Here is a 22675-nt window from a genome sequence, read left to right on the forward strand (position 1 = left end):
GGGCTGCATTGCACTGCCACTCATCTGCTTTGCTTAACCTTACCATTACATCCTAACCCTTGTCACTCTAACCTTTTTCTAGGTTCTTTCAATGGCTCAGACCCTGCAACCGTGCAGCTGGAGCGGACGAGCCACTGTACTGAAGGTGCACCATTACTCACACTCCTTTCCAAGCACCAGCACAGAAATCAGCATCCGAGGTGGTGTAAATAGTGATTTGGAGGGCTCTGCACAGGGTGATTCATTTAGTACATGAAGGCAGAAGCAGGTGCAAGTGTAAAGGATAACCCAGGAAATGGCTTACTGGAGGGTAAGCTCAGGTCCTAGCTCTGCTGCAGAAGGCAGAAATGCAGATTTTAGGAGTCCAGTCTTCAAACGAAAAATGTTTTTTGCACACCAGCAATTGCTCAATGTATTGGACAGCCTGCCAGAGAGCTACCGCCACATGTTGAAGATGGTGCAGGAGTCCGCTACTAACTTCTGCAGAGTTCTGGCGCTATAATCTTTCGAAGTTCTCGAGATTCAGGAACTGTCCCTCTGGATTGGAAAATTGCACATGTCACTCCGCTTTTTAAGAAAGGAGAGAGAGGGAAACCAGGGAATTATAGACCAGTTAGCCTAACATCTGTGGTGGGGAAAATGCTGGAGTCTATAATTAAGGATAGGGTGACTGAACACCTCGAGAATTTTCAGTTAATCAGAGAGAGCCAGCATGGATTTGTGAAAGGTAGGTCGTGCCTGACAAACCTGATTGTATTTTTTGAAGAGGTGACTAAAGTAGTGGACAGGGGAATGTCAATGGATGTTATTTATATGGACTTCCAGAAGGCATTTGATAAGGTCCCACATAAGAGACTGTTAGCTAAGATAGAAGCCCATGGAATCGAGGGAAAAGTACGGACTTGGTTAGGAAGTTGGCTGAGCGAAAGGCGACAGAGAGTAGGGATAATGAGTAGGTACTCGCATTGGCAGGATGTGACTAGTGGAGTCCTGCAGGGATCTGTCTTGAGGCCTCAATTATTCACAATATTTATTAACGACTCAGATGAAGGCATAGAAAGTCTCATATCTAAGTTTGCCGATGACACAAAGATTGGTGGCATTGTAAGCAGTGTAGATGAAAACATAAAATTACAAAGTGATATTGATAGATAAGGTGAATGGGCAAAACTGTGGCAAATGGAATTCAATGTAGACAAATATGAGGTCATCCACTTTGGATCAAAAAAGGATAGAACAGGGTACTTTCTAAATGGTAAAAAGTTAAAAACAGTGGATGTCCAAAGGGACTTAGGGGTTCAGGTACATAGATCATTGAAGTGTCATGAAGAGGTGCAGAAAATAATCAATAAGGCTAATGGAATGCTGGCCTTTATATCTAGAGGACGAGAGTACAAGAGGACTGAAGTTATGCTGCAGCTTTACAAAACCCTGGTTAGACTGTACCTGGAGTACTGTGAGCAGTTCTGGGCACCGCACCTTCAGAAGGACATATTGGCTTTGGAGGGAGTGCAGCGTAGACTGGGGAAGCTGGGGTTGTTCTCCTTAGAGCAGAGACGGTTGAGAGGAGATTTGATGGAGGTATTCAAAATTATGACGGGTTATTACAGAGTAGATAGAGAGAAACTGTTCCCATTGGCCGAGGGGGGGGGGGCGGCGGTGGTCAAGAACCAGAGGACATAGAGTTAAGGTGATTGGCAAAAGAACTAAAGGCAACATGAGAAAAAACTTTTTTACACAGCGAGTAATTGTGATCTGGAATGCACTGCCAGAAGGGGTGGTGGAGGCAGATTCAATTGTGGCTTTCAAAAGGGAATTGGATAAGTACTTGAAGGAAACAAATTTGCAGGGCTCAGGAATAGGGCTGGGAAGTGGGATTAACTGGATTGCACTTGCAGAGAGCTGGCACAGACTCGACAGGCCAAATGGCCTCCTTCCGTGCTGTAATCATTCTATGATTCTATGATTTACTCTGCTTATTTACTTCAAAAGGAATGGCTATAGTATGAAAGTAGCCCCATATCATACAACTGTAGTACTACCTGCTAGTTTTTAGTCTGGCATAAGAGCAAATGAATTCTGGGCAAACTGAAATGTACGCTGTTCCTGTGCAACATCTTGTCTTGAAAGTCTACAAAAGAAAAAAACTCCAAAGGACCTGATCTGTTGTCGATAGACTAATAAGAAAAAGGTGTATTAATCCTTTGTGGACTGCTTCTAGTTCCTTTGTTTCTAATTATTGGGTTGTTTTAGTATCTTGGAATGCCATTTTGTTTCTGTATATTCACCTATAAATAAATATGACCAAGTAGTTTTAACCTGTATGCATTAGTGCGGTGCAATGACAAGAGTGAAGTATGGGTGAAATTAGTTCAAAGTGACAATTACTGTATAATGATTGCCCACCACTATGATGCATTTATTTGCCATTTTACAAAATACAGAGGGGCTGATTTTCCTCTCGTTTGTGCTTGGGAATGCTCATTCCCAAGCATAAAAGAGAAGGAAACGGGACAGAGATCCTTGACACCAGATTTCTCCTGCTGTTATGCTGTATGGGGATTTTCGTGCTTTCTCTGGAGATGTGGGAAGGTGAATGTCTGCATGTACAATAAGTCCCGACAAAGATATAGCCATTGTAATGAGGCAGGAAAGGCATTCCTGGCCCTGCTGTTATACTTCATAATTTTTAATTAACTATCCTGGTGTACATTGTCTCTGCAGGCCTGCAGCAGGTTCTGTATTCCTTCAACTCCAGCCACCCCCAAACCCTCTCCCACCCCGCCCCCCCCCCCCAACCCGGGCCCTCCAGTTCCAGGCACTGCCAGAAGGCATACCTGCTCCAGAGGATAATGTGGTTTCATGTCATTGTAGGCAGAGCGCACTTCAGGTGCACTCCGTCTGCTTGGTGCTTAAGCGCAGGGGGGGACAGCAAAATCAATTCTAAAAAGTAGAAGACTTTTGATGAGGTAAAATTCAAGCTTTTCATTTTATTGTATTGTGTATAATGAATTTTCCAGCTCATTGCCAAAGTTAGAATTATTACATTTGAATAATTGTTTCTATTTACACAGGTGAGATTTTAACAGCTCTTCGTGACACTGGGCTCCAAAACAATACTTACATAATTTTTACTTCAGATCATGGTGAACTGGCAATGGAGCATCGTCAGTTCTATAAAATGAGTATGTATGAGGGAAGTTCTCACGTTCCTTTACTGATGATTGGACCAGGTATCTCAGGAGGACAACGGATTTCAAATTTGGTATCTCTTGTGGACATTTATCCAACTTTTCTCGGTGAGTAAAGCATTTAAGTGTCTGAGATTAATAAGCTTAAAATAGTTTGTATTTAATTATATCTATCGATGTTTTGATACAGTAGATTATGCCCATAGCCATCAGCTCTGAAATCTGCATTTAAATTCATCCTAAACTGACAGGATGAAAGTTTTCTTGAAATAAACCTCAAAGGATCTTAAATGAATTTGGGTAGTCTCAAACTAGCTCCAATTGCTGGACACCACGCATAATTTGGCATTAAATTAGCATTCAAGGATGCAGAGATCCTAGATATATAAAAATTCTGGTATTTGACAGGAATTTACTCATTATCACAGGAAAACAATAAACCTCACTATTAATGGGATTTTGCACCTCTGTTTTCCATGCCCAAGTTTTGAAAGTCAACTGGATTAGAAGCCCATGAAGTGACATTTTATTCATTTCCAATCACCCTGATTTGTGTATCTTATCACAGAATTGGAGTTTGAAAAATACAACATCTGCATTGCCAATAGTTACTGATGGCTTGACACCTTGAGGCCAATTTTCACCTTCCAACTGAAACATGTGCAAAGTTGGTAGAGCAGCTGCACTGTCCACCTGATGCCGGCATCGCCACCACCCCCCTCTCCAAAAATGTATCACCAATTTTGTACCTCAAATAAGGCTTTCATGTATTTTATAGTTGCAAGTGAAGGAACATTGTGTGCATCTACGGCTGAAGGCACAAAGCCCAAGTAATTATTTGTCTTCACACATCACAACTGTTATGAGTTGTCAGCTTTTTTGGGGCCTGTGGCAGCTTTTTTGAAGCTTTTGGTTAGCTTTTGTTGGTTTTCTGGCTTAGCCCATATGCATGAACAATTCTTCCATTAACTAACAGAGAACACCTGGAAACTCACCTTTTGAGCAGAGTAAAAGGAGCTCCATACTGCATGCAGCACCTGACCTGGGAATGCTGACATCTGATGCCAAAGTTTTTAATTTCCCAGCAATGACATCCCCCTCCTTCTGCCCCAGCTGAAAAAAATACATACTGTGGTTTTGGAATTGTTTTGTTAAGATACTTCTTAACAGTTTGTAACAGACTTGCAGCAAGCAAAATGTTTCCTTTACCAATTTATTGTTACTGAGCAGAAACTGTAGCATGAATGTTCCTTTTAATCAAATGTTGAATGGATTTCTGTTAACTGAAAATTTAAATACAAATGATTCTTTATGCACAGAATTATAATTTATTCCAATCACTTTCAAACTCATTTATAACAACCATTTTCTTTTCCATTTAGACATTGCCGGAATCCCTCTTCGTGGAAACGTAAGTGGTTATTCTCTGCTCCCGTTGTTGTTGAGAGGATTTGGAGAGGAAATTTCTCTAAAAGATCCACGACGTGACTGGATTTTCAGTGAGTTTCATGGCTGCAATGTAAATGCCTCCACCTATATGATTAGAACTGGCAGATGGAAGTATGTAGCCTATGCAGATGGCATTTCTGTACCTCCCCAGCTGTTTGGTAAGTCTGGTTAAAATAAATTTATGGAATCTAAACTCTCTTTTATAATGCAACAAAATTGATGACCATGACAATTATTCCAAGTATAAATTTCATGTTTTCAAACGAGCATCTACAAAAAAAAGTAATTATGTTACAAATTTTCTGTTGCGCATTTCATTCAGGTTAAAAAGTCTCTGAAATTTTTGATCGCTTGTAAGATTTGCTATCATATACTCTCTGTATTATCCAATGTACTCTATAGCCTTGAAAATGTATGTCACTGCTTTTTACTATGTTAATATGAAGTTTCTATATTTTCAGTTTAATGAGTTAAACTGAAAATATTCTGACTGTTCCTTATTCATCATTTGGCAGTTTATACTGGAAATTTAGGTGTCTGCCATGGCTCAGTGGTAGCATTCTCACCTCCTGAGTCAGACAGTCATGGGTTCAAGTCCCACTCCAGAGAATTGAGCACATAATCCAGGCTGACACTGTCAGAAGTGCTGTCTTTTAAATGAGCCGTTAGACCGAGATCCCGTCTGCCTCCTCAGATGGATGCAAAAGATCCCATGGCACTATTTGAAGAAGAGCTGGGGAGTTCTCCCAGTGTACTGCACAATATTTATCCCTCAACCAACACCTCAAAAACAGATTATCTGGTCATTATATCATTGTTGTTTGTGGGACCTTGCTGTGCTCAAATTGGCTGCCGTGTTAACCTACACCACAACAGTGACTACACTTCAAAAGTACTTTGTTGGCTGAAAAGCACTTTTGGACGTCCTGAGTTTGTGAAACGCACTATATAAATGCAAGTCTTTTTCTTTCCCTTTTGAAGCAATAACCTTAATATGCAAATTTCCAAAATCGTCATGTGCTCTTTAAAAATAAGAAAACTGAATTTGATTCATGCTGGTGATAGAGTGAAGTGAAGCCATGTGGGTTCTTTACAATAATCCTTCCAATGTGTGTACCTTTACTAAACTTAAATTAGTATTATCTTCTTTAACGAGTTTTCAAATTGATCAAAAACACAGATTTTTCACTGCGAGATTTCTGGCTACTTTCATCGCTGTTATGGGTCCTTATGAAGGTATGGTATTTTGCAACCTTACCTGGCACATCAACAGGTTGAATTTGTAAACAGTTTAGGTGGCATCGAAGTTCTTTTATAGCTGAAGAGGAAGCTGAGAGAGCTCCAGGTGCGTTAGACTCAGCAAGTTGAAAAATAAACAAATGCCACATGTGAACAGACATTGTTTTTGAGGTCTCAGTATAAAAGAAAATACGAAGATTCCATTTTGGAATTTGGCCTAGTTTATTGACCTGGTTCACTCTGCTACAGTCATAAAAAAATTCTGGAAAACATTATTCTACATTTCTAAAACAGAAATATGAGCCTGCATGTGTAGAGTAAAATCCAAACCAGAACAGTATCAGGGGTGGGCATCCTGCTGAATATTTACATTTTATTTTTCATAAATTTGTAACTTTAAAATGCAAATTTTCAATATGGTGAAGTATTCTTTAAAAATAAGAAAACTGAATTTGGATAATGCTGGTTGTTGAGTGAAGCAAAGCTGGGTGGGTTCTTTATAATTGGCTATAGTTCAAGTCAGTCACAGCAAGCTCCTTCTCTCAGCATATCTGTGCCTGTTTGCTTTCTTCTGCCCATGCCAATTCAAACTTTAAGCTTAGCTGATGTTGTACTCCTATTGCAGTGCAATGGCCCCAGAGCTAGGCTGCTCCCTCTTGCTCTCACTGTTGCCCTACTTTTTCTTTAACAATTTTTGCTTTTTATGTGTTTATAAAATCCTTTTTATTTCTATTTATATTCCTTGTCAATCTTTCTCCATACCCACTTTTAGCCTTTCTAATCTCTGTTGCTTCTCCTCCATATTCTCTATATCTTGTTTTACTTTCTTGGTCGGGTAATTGCAAACTGGTGGGAGAGAGGGCTGAAGGAAAGTAAAGAAAAATAGGATGGGCCGGAATTTACTTTAGCCAGCGAATGAACGGCTCCCGCCGTTCGTTAGGCTTGCCCTTGTCCATTTAATTTCCGTGAGCTTTTGCACGGCAAGTTGCTGGAAGTGCGAGATGGAAACGGGGCGACGCCCTCTACGGGGCATCTGGGACCTGTGAACAGGGCAAGCAACAGTGTGTCTTCATAGCCAATCAGACTGAAGCATTGTTAATGGACTGCGCAGAGTCTGAAGCAGGAAGTGTAAGTTAGAATGGTGAATTCAATGTCAAATCAGGTACAGAAAGTGAAATAAAGAGTGGGAAACAAAGATTGGATTAAGAGAGAGATAGAAAGAAAAAGTTAAAAAAAATTAATTTAAATTTTAAAAAAAATCTCCGGCAACAATTAAAAGCTGAAGGAATGAGACTCCACACTTGTAAAAGTTAATTTTAGCAGTAATTAAGCTGTTAAAAAGGGTGCTTAGACTGAAACGGACAAGCCCTAACTTTCTGAGGCGAGTTTAGTTCGTATCTACCATGCAAGCACAGGAACTTCATGCCATTCAATCCTTTTGAATGGTGATTCAGACATCAAGATGACGTTTTCGGGAAGCTATCAGTGGAGCGGCGCATCTTGTACAGCTACCTCCGGATTTTTGCGTTTAACCACGTAGCTGCCCTCGCCTGAAGTTGCTGTGCGATTTACGCATAAATAACGGTGAGCGTCATTAGCCTAACCGTTATTTTGACAGTAAATTCTGTGATGATGGAGTTGAATGGATTGGAGTATTACCTGAAACATTTTGCAGTGTTAAAAAATTACATTAAAATTAATATCAAACAGGGTAACAATATTGTACCAAATATACCATTGTATAAGGTGATAAATTTATACCACTATTTGGTGGGTACAACAGTGGAGAGACCAGACCTATAGAATGGAGGCTGGCGACTTGTAACTTTATTTGCAATGTTATGGCTGGTCTCTCACCTGATAAAGCAGAGCAGAAGATCAGCCACAGTATCACAAATACAGTAGTAAACTTTCACTATCTGCAGTAATGGTCTCTCACTCCACTTTAACCAACACCCCTCTCCTGTTCTGCTTTATTCAATGCTTTGAAAATGACCCTTTTATCCTGACTCTTTGTTTTCTGTTAGTTAGCCAATCCTCTATCCATGCCAGTATATTACCCCCAACTCCATGAGCTCTTATCTTGTGCAGTAATCTTTTATGTATCACCTTATCGAATGCCTTTTGGAAATCCAAATATACTGTATCCATTGGTTCCCCTTTATCCACCCTGCCCGTTACTTCCCCAAAGAACTCTAATAAATTTGTCAGACATGATTTCCCCTTCATAAAACCATGTTGACTCTCCTTGATTGTATTATGAGTCTCCAAATGTTCTGCTCTGATTCCTTGATAATGGATTCTAGCATTTTCCCAATGACAGATGTTAGGCTAACTGGCCTATAGTTACCTGCTTTCTGTCTCACTCCCTTCTTGAATACGGGTGTTACGTTTGCGGTTTTGCAATCCGCTGGGACCTTTCCAGAATCTAGTGAATTCTGGAAGATTACAACCAATGCATCCACTATCTCTGTAGCCACTTCCTTTAAGACCCTCGGATGCAAGTCATCAGGTCCAGGGGACTTGTCAGCCTTTAGACCCATTAGTTTACCTAGTACTTTTTCTCTAGTGATGGTGATTGCTTTTAGTTCCTCCCTCCCCTTTGCCCCTTGATTTTCTACTATTATTGGTATATTATTAATGTCTTCTACTGTGAAGACAGATACAAAATATCTGTTCAATTCCTCTGCCATTTCCTTGTTTTCCATTCTTATTTCCTCAGTCTCATCCTCTAAGGGACCAATGTTTACTTTAGCTACCCCCTTCCTTTTTGTATACTTGTAGAAGCTTTTACTGTCAGTTTTTATATTTCTTGCTAGTTTATTCTCATAATTTATTTTCTCCCTCTATTATTCTTTTAGTCATCCTTTGATGGTTTTTAAAGTTTTCCCAATCTTCAGGCTTACCAGTAATCTTTGCCATGTTGTATGCTTTTTCTTTTAACCTGATACCATCCTTGAGTTCCTTAGTTAACCATGGCTGGTTCACCCTTTTTATGGAGTCTTTCCTCCTCACAGGGATATATTTTTGTTGCGAGTCATAAAATATCTTTTTAAATGTTTGCTATTGCTTATCCACCATCATACCATCTAATCTGTTTACCCAGTCCACTTTAGCCAATTCTGCCCTCATTCCTTTATAATTGCCCTTATTTAAGTTTAATACAGTAGCTTCAGACCCAAGATCCTCGCTCTCAAATTGGATGTGAAATTCTATGGGATCCTTCCCATGGGATCCTTTACTTTGAGATCATTAATTAATTCTGTTTTGTTACCAGTTACCAGATCCAAAATGGCCTGTTCCCTGGTTCCCTGATGTATTAGTCTAAGAAACAGTCCCTAATACACTCTATGAACTCCTCCTCAGGGCTACTTTTGCCAATTTGATTTGCTCAATCTATGTGAAAGTTAAAATCGTCCATGATTATTGCATTACCTTTTTTACAAGCCTCCCTTATTTCCTGATTTATATTTTGCCCTACAGTGTAGCTACTGTTAGGGACCTATATACTACTCCCACCAGTGATTTCTTTCCCTTGCTATTTTTTACCTCCACCAAAATTGATTTGACATCTTGATCTTCTGAGTCAAGATCATTTCCCATTATTATACCAATTTCATCCTTTGTTAACAGAGCTACCCCACCACCTTTATCTTTTTTCCTATCCATCCGAAATGTTAAATAACCCTGAATATTTAGCTCCCAACCTTGGTCACCTTGCAACCACGTCTTTGTAATGGGCACGAGATCATACCCATTTGTTTCTATTTATGCTGTCAATTCATCTAGCTTATTACAAATGCTGCGCGCATTCAGATAAAGAACCTTTAATTTTGTCTTTTTACCATTCTTTCCTACCCTGGCCCTATTTGCATTCTAGCCTAAGGGTGTTGTCCTACATTCAGTGTTGTTTCCCACCATGCATGCTGCGAAAGGGTAATGTCCCCTTTTCAATGTTAGCATTGCATTGTTTCATTTCAGTATTTCAATCTTAAACTTCAACAGCCCCGGGTGACCTCACATGGTCTTATCTAACGTTCTCATCTTGTCGGCATAACATACCTATCTGAGCCATTTGCTCTTTTGGTCGAAGTGGCCTAATGGTTCTAATTTTTGGGTGCAGAGTGCCCTATCCTTATACTATTCGGCTTTTGGGGCTGTACGTACACATCTCTGGTATTATCTTCTAGTCGTAAATGATCCCACCACCCCGTGCTGATTCTGTGTCAACAACTTTCGATGGACCATGTCACATGGCTACCCCATCCTTTACCCCTGCTGTGCATTTACAAGCAGTTTTTCCTCACACAGAGATAGCATCTTGTCACCTCTTGGCAACGCCCTTTTGCTAAATTCCTAGATGCCAAGCGAGTTGGGATAATTGACAAGGTTTCGATTTAAACCATATTCTTTCATCTACGAACTTTGAACCTGAATGAAACCACTCTGGATCAATTTTCACCTTACCTCGTAGCTTTCTTCTTGGTCTTGTTTAAGGTCGCCTTGAGTTGTATTTTATTAACATAAACACACATTTTGCTTCTAAGTTTAATTTGGTTAATGCAGAAACCTACAGTGTATCATAATACCAAGAAATCATGGATTTTAAAGATTCTCCAGCTCTTCTTTTACTAATATCCATCTTGTGGATATTTTTACTTCGTATTATTTTTCCCAATTTCATTGTTCATTTAAAGGAACCTAACCCTGAATTTTGGAAATCCAAATTACTATGTCCCTCTTTACTTTAATTTCAATCCCTCTGATTGGTACCAGTGTTTCCTGATTGTTTCATTAATTAGTTGATTTCTCTATGGAGCATCTGTCAGTGCCTTGCTTAAAAGGTTTTCTCAGTCTCCTGGGCTACGATAACTATTCCATGTCTTCCTGCTGTCAAGTAACTGAGCATGTCTGAGACCCGTTCTTCAGTGCATCTTATTCGTGTAGTTCCACATACTAGTTGCCTCGCATGCAACATTTCATAGATAATGTTCTTGGATGTTAACTTTCTGCTGGCCTGTCTCTCTTTCCTTATGGTATTTCCGAACATATTTTCCATGGCACACGTCATATGTCCAATGAGATTCAATCCTGTAAGAGCAACTGGTCTGTTTAAAGAGTGGATCCAACAGCTCACCAGGCCGTAGGCCTTTGTGATCATGTTCTTCATCCTGCTCTCCGTTTCCAATGATGGCAACATACATTTGTATCTTTCATGTCCACTATAGCCATTCTTGGACTTTCAGGTTATCTTATTGAAAAGATTGAGGGGGGAAGGGGAGGAGGGTGGTCGTGGTGGTGATGGTGTCTGGAGGTCTTTGATTATTCCCCCCTGCATGGTCCCGATGTCTGGTCAGTGGCCAGACAATCAAATACAGTTTTCCCATTGTTCAATATAGGCAAGGACACAACATCTCCAAGAGAAAGCTATCAATTTACTATTCTTAACTACACTTTCCTGACTTTCACTAGATAGAATCATAGAATGGTTACAGCACAGAAGGAGGCCATTCAGCCCATCGAGTCCATGCCGACTCTCTGCAAGAGCAATCCGACTAGTCCCACTCACCCGCCCTTTCCCTGTAGCCCTACAAATTTTTTCCCTTCAAATACTTATCTAATTCCCTTTGAAAGCCACAATTGAATCTGGCTCCACCACCCCCTCATGCATTGCATTCCAGATCACAACCACTCGCTATGTTTTAAAAAAAGGTTTTTCTCATGTCGCCTTTGGTTCTTTTGCCAATCACCTTGAATTTATGCCCTCTGGTTCTTGACCCCTTGCCAATTGGAACAGTTTCTCTCTATCTACTCTGTCCAGGCCCTTCATGATTTTGAATACCTCTATCATATTTCCTCTCAACCTTTTCTGTTCCAAGGAGAACAACTCCAGCTTTTCCAGTCTATCCACGTAACTAAAGTCCCTCATCCCTGGAATCATTCCAGTAAATCTCTTCTGCACCCTCTCTATGGCCTTCACATCTTTCCTAACGTGCGGTGCCCAGAACTGGACGCAATACTCCAGTTGTGGCCGAACTAATTTTTTTTAAAGGTTCATCATAACCTCCTTGCTTTTGTACTCTATGTCTCTTATTTATAAAGCCCAGCATCCCGTATGCTTTCTTAACCGCTTCTCAACCTGCCCTGCCGCCTTCAACAATTTGTGCACATATACCCCAGATATCTCTGTTCCTACACCCTTTTTATAATTGCACCCTTTAGATTATATTGCCTCTCCTCGTTCCTCCTACCGAAATGTATCACTTCACACCTTTCTGCGTTGCATTTCATCTGCCATGTCTCCGCCCATTTTACCAGCCTGTCTGTCCTCTTGAAGTCTATCACTATCCTCCTCACTGTTCACTACACTTCCAAGTTTTGTGTCATCTGCAAATTTTGAAATTGTGCCCTGCACACCCAGGTCCAAGTCATTAATATATATCAAAAAAAGCAATGGTCCTAGTACCAACCACTGGGGAACACCACTGTATACCTCCCTCCAGTCCAAAAAGCAGCCATTCACCACTACTCTCTGTTTCCTATTACTTAGCCAATTCTGTATCCATGCTGCCACTACCCCCTTTACTCCATGGCCTTCAACTTTGATGACAAGCCTATTATGCGACACTTTATCACTTTGCCTTTTGGAAGTCCATATACACCACATCAACTGCATTGCCCTCATCAACCCTCTCTATTACCTCATTACAAAACTCAATCAAGTTGGTTAAACACGATTTGCCTTTAACAAATCTGTTCTGGCTTTCCTTAATTAATCCTCACTTGTCCAAGTGACTGTTAATTTTGTCCCGGATTATCGTTTCTAAAAGTTTCCCCACTCAAGGTTAAACTGACTGGCCTGTAGTTGCCGGGTTTACCCTTCCACCCTTTTATGAACATTTACATTTCTCCAGTCCTCTGGCACCACCCCTGTATCAGATTGTATATTTATACCAGATTGATAACTTTATTAAATCATATCCAGGTCAATGACTTTAGAGAAATTCTCATTTGGTGGTGTAATTTCCCTGTTTCTATCTTTAATTCTCAATCACTTCCTCTCATCCAATTTTACCCATCCCATTATATTACCAATCATGAGCCCTGGAGGAACTTTACAGTCCAATACAATATTTACAGTTGAGTAAATATCCCAATACATTTTAAAATTTATTTTACTTAAATTCTTCTTGAACTGCTTTTCATTTCCCAAAATATCCCGCTACATTGTTCCTGAGTCCATTCCATCATTTCAAAATTATCCCAGATAAGAGAGCAGTATTGTTGGACTGACAGGACTTGTCAAAGTAAAATTTTATTTTCCCTTCCCAAAAGAATTCTTCCTTGTTACACAATTATATTTTAAAATATAATTTGATTATCTCCTTAAGCCACAGGTAAATTTTCCCAATTCGATTGCTTGAACAGCAACTCATATCAATTTTTCTTATCAATTCCAATTTCAGAAACAAATTATGTCCAGGCTTTGTGGTTCTACAGTATACAGAAGTGCTTGTAATTACTTTTGGATGCAACTCCCATATCTCCCTGTTGAGCACTCTGTATTGTAGGACAATAACTGGGTTAAAGCAAAACAAATCAAAATGTTTTCCAAAGAAGAAAAGCAGCTTGGATCAAGGCTGATGATTGCTTTTCCTTCTCTATGTATGTAATTTTGAATTACCAAAATCCAAGTCTTAAGTCTTAGTCCAAATCATCAACATGCTGTGACATTGGATATCTGTCGATGTCTACACATAAGGTCTTAAATTCTTCACACCACTGGATTGTTTCCTGCACCAACATTCCTCCATCAACGGTTGCTCTGTAACTTTGTAATGCCACTTTATGTGAAAGAACTACTCTTGGTAATCCTGCACCATCAACACTCATGTGGTCCTGAAAACCACCAAACACAGAAAATCTTTCTTCTTGGGGTTAGTTTGTCAATTCATCATTTATTTAAAGGAGTAATCCTTTTACCCAAAACAAATCCAGAAAACAAAACATGAGAGACTGCCTATCTCCTCTGTTCTCTCTCTCTCTCTCTCTCTAGAGCTTGCAGCCTGTCTGAAATTAACCCCGTCTCTCCCACACACAGATGTACATAGGATGGCTGACTTTGGAATTTCCAACTCCAAATCCTTCTCTTTGTGTTTGGTGTTTTTGATTTAATTTATTCTCTCAGGTAAAGAGGGTTCAGAATGTTCGAACTCCCACTCCTCGTCCCATATTATTAAAGGCTCAAAGCATGGGAATGTCCTTCTGGAATCGGTGGAGGCGGTCTCGTCCTCCTCAGCTTGCACATTGTCGTTGTCCATAGCCACAAAAGGATTACAGGAACGATGACGTGTATCGTTTCGGTATCCTGACCCTGCCATTTCTTTATCTCGTTAATATGTATCCATCTATCCTTTTTATCAGTCTGAATTACTCAATTTGTCTATTATGGAGAAGGAGCCTTCAAATTTCTTTGTGTACTTTCCTGTAACATTGTTCAATTTTACCATTACCTTATCCCCCACTTCAAGACCCTTTACATAAGGACCAAACTTGTGCCGCCACCTATTATCATTGATAGGGCGGAACTTGGGCATACCTGTCCATGGTCACACTCTCATGTTGGTGTCTTGAGAGGGCGCTGCCTATCCTGATTTAATCATAGGGTCCTTGCCATGCACCCTTGAAGAAAAGGGGTGTTTCACTTCGAACTTTACAAAAATCATTGTTTTTATCAAGTCACAATAAAACTGTTTATACAGTGACTGCTCTTTCCACTTTCAGAAAGCTGTGACTCCATCACATTGAAGTGCTGGAAGCTCCAAAGGTGTCAGACCAACTTCTTAAAGCAAAAACTAGTACAGTCCAAATACTTACGACAGCAATACTGAAGGATGGGTTAATTACTTCTTGCTGGTCAAAATCTTAAGGGATGGGGAATCAATCACAAAAGCACAAAGTGCTTCGAAGAAGTTCACATTAATATATAACTGTAACTTGTAATTCTTTAAAGCTGCATCTTTTCTTTTATAATTAAATCTCCTTTTGGCAATTATTTTAAATGAATGCAAAGGTTATTGCTTGTTGAGTTAAAAACAGATGTCCTTGGAAGGGGTTAACTTTTTTTTCAGAAACAAGACGATGAAGCCCGATAGCAGACACACGCAGCATTTCCCTGCGTTCGTTTTAGTTTTTAGTTAGTCCAACATTTGTAGATTATTGTGATTTCCACCTCTAATTTTGTTCGGTCAACTTTTGTTGAAGTTGCCCTCAGTTTCTAATTGTTTCTTAAATTTTATAATTTTCTGTCCTTGCCCTAACACAACTATAGATTTCCAATTCATTTTTCTCCACATACTTTTTGTGAGTATGATCTTAACCAACTCTCCTAGCTATTCTAGGTTTCCTGCTTTTCCTATCAAGGAGATAGGAGATATCCTTTATTTAATCTGTTCCGTTTTTCGTTCACTTTTTTTTGACCTCAGCCAATCATAAGATTGCAAGATCACAAGGGTGTCCTGTCAGAGCTAACAGCTATCACACTTTAGTACAACCAAGATGATTATCCCAAAATTATCAAAATTGATGCCCTGTACTAGATAACAAGATATCGTTCTTCAATTTGCAGTTACACATCAACTCACACACCAATACTCAACACAACTTCAATCAGATCAACTCACACTCTCCAATACTCAACACAACTTCAAACTTCAAATCGCTCGACATTCACTTCAAATCATTAAGCATTTAAGAAATTCAAAATGCCAATTATGTGATGATCTCATGTCCAGAATTTTACTTGGCCACAGCAGAAGTCTGGTTTCCACAATTTAATGGGTTAGTTAACCTCAATAACTCCAATTTTAATTCAGCAATATCAGAATTAAACACAACACAAAACAGATATTAAACTATTAAACACAAGACAAACAGATAAAATTATCAAGATAGCACGTGCTTTCTAAAACCCAGTAGGTTATATTGTCTTTCGTTTTGTTCTTTCTTCAGGCACACCTTTCCAAAAACTGTAAAAATACTGGAAATAACTGCCTTTACAGCTGAACAAAATCTTTGTTACATTTCACAAAAGAGGAAAACACATAACGAGCGTTAAAAGGGGCATAGCCCACAACTTTGAAAAGAAAGCACTCATGATTTAGAACAGGCTTCTTAAAGAGACAGTACAGAGACAGTTCCATTTCTGATGCTTGTGACATAACCCCATTCTGTACTGACTCAAAGGGCTCTATTTCGCACCCGCGATCGGGTGCGTTCGTGGCGGGGGGGCTGCGAAAATCCGGGATTCCCAGGGCGGGCCCCGAGCCCGGCTCCAACCCGCCCCATTTCCGGGTTTCCCAGTAACGTGCTCACATGCACACGCAGCCCCTGGATGTGGGACTCCCGCCGGCAATTAAAGCCAGCGGGGTGCCACTTAAAGTACTTGAACAGGTACTTCAGGTTGTTTACAGGCCTGATTGACTTGATATTTTAGGAGGGATTGGATTTTGCAATGAACTGAGACTGTTTCCCATACTGGGGGAAACACTCCCAGTTGAAATGAACGTTTTGCAGCCACCAGCCTCTGGCAGCTGCAAAGGTCCATTTGACAGTTGGGGGTGGGGGGGGACCCTCACTCATTGCAGGAGGCCACTCTGTCACTTTGGACATAGTTTGGCCTCCACCACCCTCCTCCTAACAATCAAATGCATAAACTTGCACACTTACCCCGATGTCCAGACACATTTACCTACCTTGCGGACCCCCTCAAATGTACATCTTCCGGATGGGGGCCGCCGTAGCTGCAGTCATGACCTCCTCGGAGGGCGAACAGCATCGCCGGCCACGCCGTCCACCTCTGACACGTGGAGCTCCACAACACAGTGATGTGCCAAATCCACCTGCACAGCAGGAGGGAGGGCAATCGCAGAGAGAGATGCTTCGCAGAGGGCACTACCCTCGCCACAGGGTCCACAGACCGAGGCTCAGCTTCCGTGGACATGTAGTCGTGGACATCTGCAGCCTCCTTCATGCCGCGCTGCTCCCGGCTGGCCCGAGCACCATCTTCTTACCTGTCGCTATCAAAGTCACCACTGCCCTCAACAACTTCTCCTCCGCATCCTTCCAGGGTGCCACCGGGGACATCGCCAACGTCTCTCAGTCGTCTGCACAAAAGAACCCTGCAAATACACCTACACCCACTCTGCAGTGACACAATGGGTGGCATGAGTTGTGGGTCTTCATAGTGATCCTCAGGAAAGGGCATTATTGCACAAACCAGACAAGAATCGCAAAGACGTGGCAGTAGTGGTGACAATATAATATGTAATATGAGTTGATCAGAAATTAAATATAGGTAAACACCATGACAAACCCTCAAACACCCTTCATGCTCACGACACGTTTGCCTTACGCTTCCTACTGCACATATGTGATGCATGCCCTGTGGCTGCAGCACAGGTAGTAGCAGGTTGAGTGAGGCTGACTGTGAAAGAGATGCATCAGAGGGTGAGTATGAGATACAGCCATGAGATTGTATGAGGATTGGGTTGAGTGGTAGTGGTGGGATGAGTACTGGCATGGTGAGTAAGTGCAGGTAAGATGAGGATGAGCTTTGATTGGGTGTGAGGGGTGATGTGATAGAATAGTGTTGGCAGTGCAGAAGGAGATGTGGGGTGGGGGCGGTGATGTGGCAGATGGAGTGTAGGGGAATGAGTAAATGTACTCACTTCGGCTGACCTACTTAGGTGATTGAAGTGCCTCCTGCACTGTATGCAGGTGGGCGATATGTTGGTGGTGCTGGTGACCTCCCTTGCCACCTCGAGCCAGGCCTTCTTGGTGGCAGAGGCAGGCCACTCCCTCCCACCTGCCGGGGGGAAGATCTCTGTCCTCCCCCTCCTCCTCACCCCATCCAATGATACCTGGAGTGAGGCATCATTAAACCTGGGAGCAGCCTTCCCCCTGGGCTGCTCCATGCTGTAATTTTACCTATTTTCTGCAGCATCAGCCAGTGGAGGACTGCCCCTTTAAATAGGGCTTCTCCAGCTGACAGACCTTGCTGCGCATGCGCAGTCCGCCCGCCGCGCAGCTTACCAGCGGAAAACCCGGAAGCACAGGTAAGTGGATCCAATTATCCTGTAATTGCTTGCGGAGCACCCCGATTTCACCGGGCGCGTTACCTGCGCGCCTAGTCGACCCCCTGCTGGGAACCCACCGCCCTGCTAATATCGAGCACAAAGTCTCAAACTCACTGTCTGTACCTTCACCCAAGCCTGGTGTGGTGAAGATCCCTCCATCTTTGACTAGCTTACAATTCATCAAAGCTTGCAAAGCAGCCTGATCTCCACTATCTCCTATCCCCACTGCTTTCCAGATCGTAGCTATCGTATCCACCCATCCCTGCCTGCCTGCTCGTATCCCCGCTGGCAGACACTTGACTACCTCGGGACTACAAGCATATAGTATCGTTCGCACCTTGTCTCAATCATCAATCACTCAATTTAGAAGTTTGATTTATTGCTGCTACGGAGGCTCCTTTGTCTTCCCTGACTTTTATTTCAGGAACAGTTGTTACTAGTACGGGTAATTGCATACCCATATAGGGGATCTCTATGGTCTGTGTCACATTTTCTGCAGTGTTTTCAAGATTTGTAGTTTCACCCTCTGGTAGCTGAGCTTCCTCTTTGATCCTAACTCTCCCGACCTTTTGTTTGACTGTAAGCATGGGGGCTGTTCTGGGTATCGAGTCCCTCGGACCTCGATCATAATAATTATCTCGGTCATCCTCCCCTTTCCAGTCTATACCTTAGTACCTGCTATCATCTCCTTCAGCTACAATACACTGACTTACGACATGATTTCAGCAATTACATTACATACCGTGATATGGTCTCTTTTGGGTTGCCTGTCTTTCTTTCCTCATACTGTCAGCCGTAGTTTTAGTGACTGCAATCAATTCATTTGTTTTTTCTGTTTGGGTAGCTTCATGTGTTTTCCTTGCTACCTGTGTTTGCATGTATGCCACTGATCCCTGCGGCATCTCTGTATATTTCCTATTTTCATTGTCAGTCATGCTACGTTCTTCCTTCATTTCCTGTGCTTTATCTTTCAGCATTTTATTCTCATTCTGAACTGCCTGCAGTTTGACTTTAAATCTTTCCACCTCCTGAAGCTGAAGCAGCAGTATTGCTGCTTTCCAGCTATCACTTTTGATCTTTTCCTCTTCAGTTAACTCCTTCACTTGGCTGTCAACTTCACACAAAGTCTGACAGGTTTTGACTAATGCAGAACAAGTTCCTATGTTCTCCTGAATATATTACTTTGTCTTTTCTTATCTTCCAGTGTTGTTTTTACTGGTGGCTCTTCCATCTTTGCGCAACTTAGTTCCCTTTTTTAAAAAAAACATTTCTAACACCGTGAGCACACTTGCCCATCTCAAAAACCGTGAGCACACTTGCCCGCCTCAAAAACCGTGAGCACACTTGCCCGCCTCAAAAACCGTGAGCACACTTGCCCGCCTCAAAAACCGTGAGCACACTTGCCCGCCTCAAAAACCGTGAGCACACTTGCCCGCCTCAAAAACCGTGAGCACACTTGCTCGCCTCAAAAACCGTGAGCACACTTGCTCGCCTCAAAAACCGTGAGCACACTTGCCCGCCTCAAAAACCGTGAGCACACTTGCCCGCCTCAAAAACCGTGAGCACACTTGCCCGCCTCAAAAACCGTGAGCACACTTGCCCGCCTCAATGAAAACATGAGTCCATGTGATCAGCACGTTAACAACTAAAAACCGTAGGTAAACAGCCCACCTCAGTACCACCACTGGAAAACAGGTCTCCCTTGACTCCAAAACACATGACCCAACTTTGCCCGTTTATCAATCACAGCAACCCAAATACTTCTTGTATAACAACCCGAATACTTAAACAACAACCCAAATCAAATACTTATACTTTGTACCAACACACCTCATGCATCACGTTGGAGCGCCGTATGTAAGTAAAAATATATATACCGATATGTCTTTTACTTAAACTGTTCTTGTCCTTAATAAAGGATGTGAAGCTGGTGGTTCCAAAGTGTAATAGCTTTATTAAGAAGTTATAACAAGTAACAAAGATGTTTAAAATACAAGAGTACAATCAAGTATGCTGGTTGGATTGATACAACCTGGCTAATTGCTCACGTAACTGCAGACCCCAAAACGCGTCTTTGGCAGCCTGATCTATGGACGCCAGCCTCGCCCCGAGAACGTTCTAATTAGTTAGTGCAAAGCACCTCACTTATATATGTTTTAAACACAATAAGCGCTTTATGTCTGTATAAGCTTCCCATCAATCACCCTCTCTGCCTGTCTGAAAGGTGGGGGGGTGGCCATCAGTCTTATTCCGTTCCTCCTTTCATTTGGCATAGAAGCACTCCTTTCTGATTCCCACAGCCACTAATGAGCCCTTGTCTTCACACCAAGCATAAAAAAACCTCCGAATAACCCCCTTGTATATTCCTCCGGTTGATACTACCACCTCCCTAATGAGTAGTGGCCTCCAGGAGGCATCTCCAAGGCAGTCACAACAAGGGTACAGGTGACTGCCTTTCACTATTCCATGGACAAGGCCATTAAAACGGCACAGGTTGTTTTCATGGACAGCAAGCCCTTTGTTCACAGCCAGCTAATATGTATTTTACTTTTAACATAAGGTTTATAATAACTTGGCTTAGGTTTATAATGATGTAGAAAGCTTGTATAGTGCTTTTCTTACACTGTCATACATATGAACCCATGAAAATGACGGGCAGAAATAGACCAGCTGGTCCGTCAAGCCTGCCCCACTCACATGATGGCTGGAGCATCATGACTAGACACTTCCTACTCCCGCCTCCTCCCCCCCCCCCCACCCCACCAGCAGCCATGTAATGTCCTGGGAGAGGCAAAATAACTGAGGAAAAACCCAGGGCCAATAAGGGAAAAAATACTCTGGAAAATTCTTTTCCGACCTCCTCAGGCAATCACAGCCAGTCCAGGAGATCATATGGACATGTGTTATCTGTTAACCCACTTAAGTTCTATACAATGCGATCTCTGTCCCAGCCAAGAATTGGTCCAGCTCCCTCTTGAAGACAATACACACCACACCAGCCGGCAACGCCTTCCAGAGGCTCACTACTCTCTGGGAAAAGAAGAACTGCCTAACATCCAGTCTATTCCTACTTTTGCGTAGTTTAAGCGCGGTCCTCCCCAATCTGTCAGACTGGAATAATCTATCAAAAGGCATGCAATTCAGCCCTTTCATTATTTTATAAACCTCTTATCAGGTGGCCTCTAAGTCTATGCTGCTCTAGAGTAAGTAACTACCTATTCAACCCCATATCCTCCCTTTCCCTCCTCCCTCCCCATCGTTGCTCCCTCTCCTCCCTCTCCTTCTTCACTCCTTCTCCTCCTCTATCCCTCCTCTTTTCTTTCTCCTTCCCACTCCTTATCCCTTCCCCCCAACCCCCATCTTGATATCTTTCGATTTCTCAAAAAATCCACTTATTTTCTATTTACTTACTAATTTAAAGACTTGTTATGATTGAAGATTCTAATAGTTCAGTAATTTATACCTTGTTTTAGTATTTTAAGCGTGAGTAAATATAGTGGAATGGTTATGTAACTTAAAAGGTCTTTCTCTGTCATTTGTTATGACTCTCCTCTGCTACCCTGATAATTATTTGATGTCCTCAGATATGGGCTGATGCAACCTTAAAGGTAACCTTCTGGATGTTGTCCTTTGACGTTTGTTGAACAGACCAGCAACAGGAGCTTTGAAGAAGATTTCAGTACAGACAGAAACTGTGACAGAGTTAGGTACCCCCCCACCCCACTTACTCTCTCAAAAATACAATAGTTAGCTTAATTTATTTATTTTCCTTTGTGTTTGTGTCTTTACATTTTGTTTATGAAAATGATTCTTAAGAGTTGTGGGCTAAATCTTTATAGCTTTGAAGTTTCTTCTTGATCTATATTTGATTTCTCACTTGAAATAAGTGTACTAATTCCAAGCAAATTTGCTCATAAATAATGCGAAAAAACAAATTAAGTAGTTGGGAGGCAAAAAAAAGAACATTTTTGTTCGTGTCACACTTTTTTTAAGTTATATTTTTCACCTTCCACAATCGGGTCTTGTTTATCATGCAGTCAAGAGGATGGGGGAACAACTTACCACTCTGAACCTGTCTACTGGGTGCAATCTGTGTTTGACCCTCCATTTGATTTTTCCCTCCCAATGGTAAAGTGTTGGTCTCCACTTGGCGCTTCTCACAATGACGAGGACTACATCTGATACTGAAATGGGCAATCAAAACTAACAATTGACCTCTTGTAGCTTCATGGCATACAGTCTACTCTTAATTCAAAGTTATTATCTTGAGATGTCATTTTTTGGGCACACTAAGTTCCTACTTTCCTATATTATCTATGTTGCTTAATTCTGGATGGTTCCATTTTTTTGCCCAAGAGAACAACTGAATAATCAGGAGTAATTGCAGTTATTCTTCTTGTCAAAGTTTGTTCATTACTCATGGTTCTCCTGTGTTATTGCTCACAGTGATTTGGAGGTTGCACTGTTTTATAACAATGAAAATGTATTATCAGGGCCACTGATTTTTGATGATTATGTCACAGTATATGATCTTTACTGATATTTTGGGATCAAATTCCACTTTGCTGCCTATTTTTCTATGAATATCATAAATGAGTGGCCTTGACTATGTTTTCTCACGTATGAACAATCTAGTCCTGATAATTCAGTTGTTTTTGC

The 22675-nt window shown here is 41.5% G+C and overlaps 1 protein-coding gene across 2 annotated transcripts in view; it reads left to right on the top strand.

Annotated features, from left to right (window-relative positions):
• Positions 1–22675, top strand: part of arsk (arylsulfatase family, member K) — a 124283-nt gene that overhangs the window by 68554 nt on the left and 33054 nt on the right. For both annotated transcript variants that reach the window (XM_067982860.1, XM_067982861.1), the window contains exons 6-7: positions 3075–3299; positions 4574–4798. In XM_067982860.1, coding sequence (XP_067838961.1) covers positions 3075–3299; positions 4574–4798 — 450 coding nt within the window. The remainder of the gene's footprint in view (positions 1–3074; positions 3300–4573; positions 4799–22675) is intronic.

Source organism: Heptranchias perlo, chromosome 4 (genome assembly GCF_035084215.1).
Source record: "Heptranchias perlo isolate sHepPer1 chromosome 4, sHepPer1.hap1, whole genome shotgun sequence".
NCBI lineage: Eukaryota > Metazoa > Chordata > Chondrichthyes > Hexanchiformes > Hexanchidae > Heptranchias > Heptranchias perlo.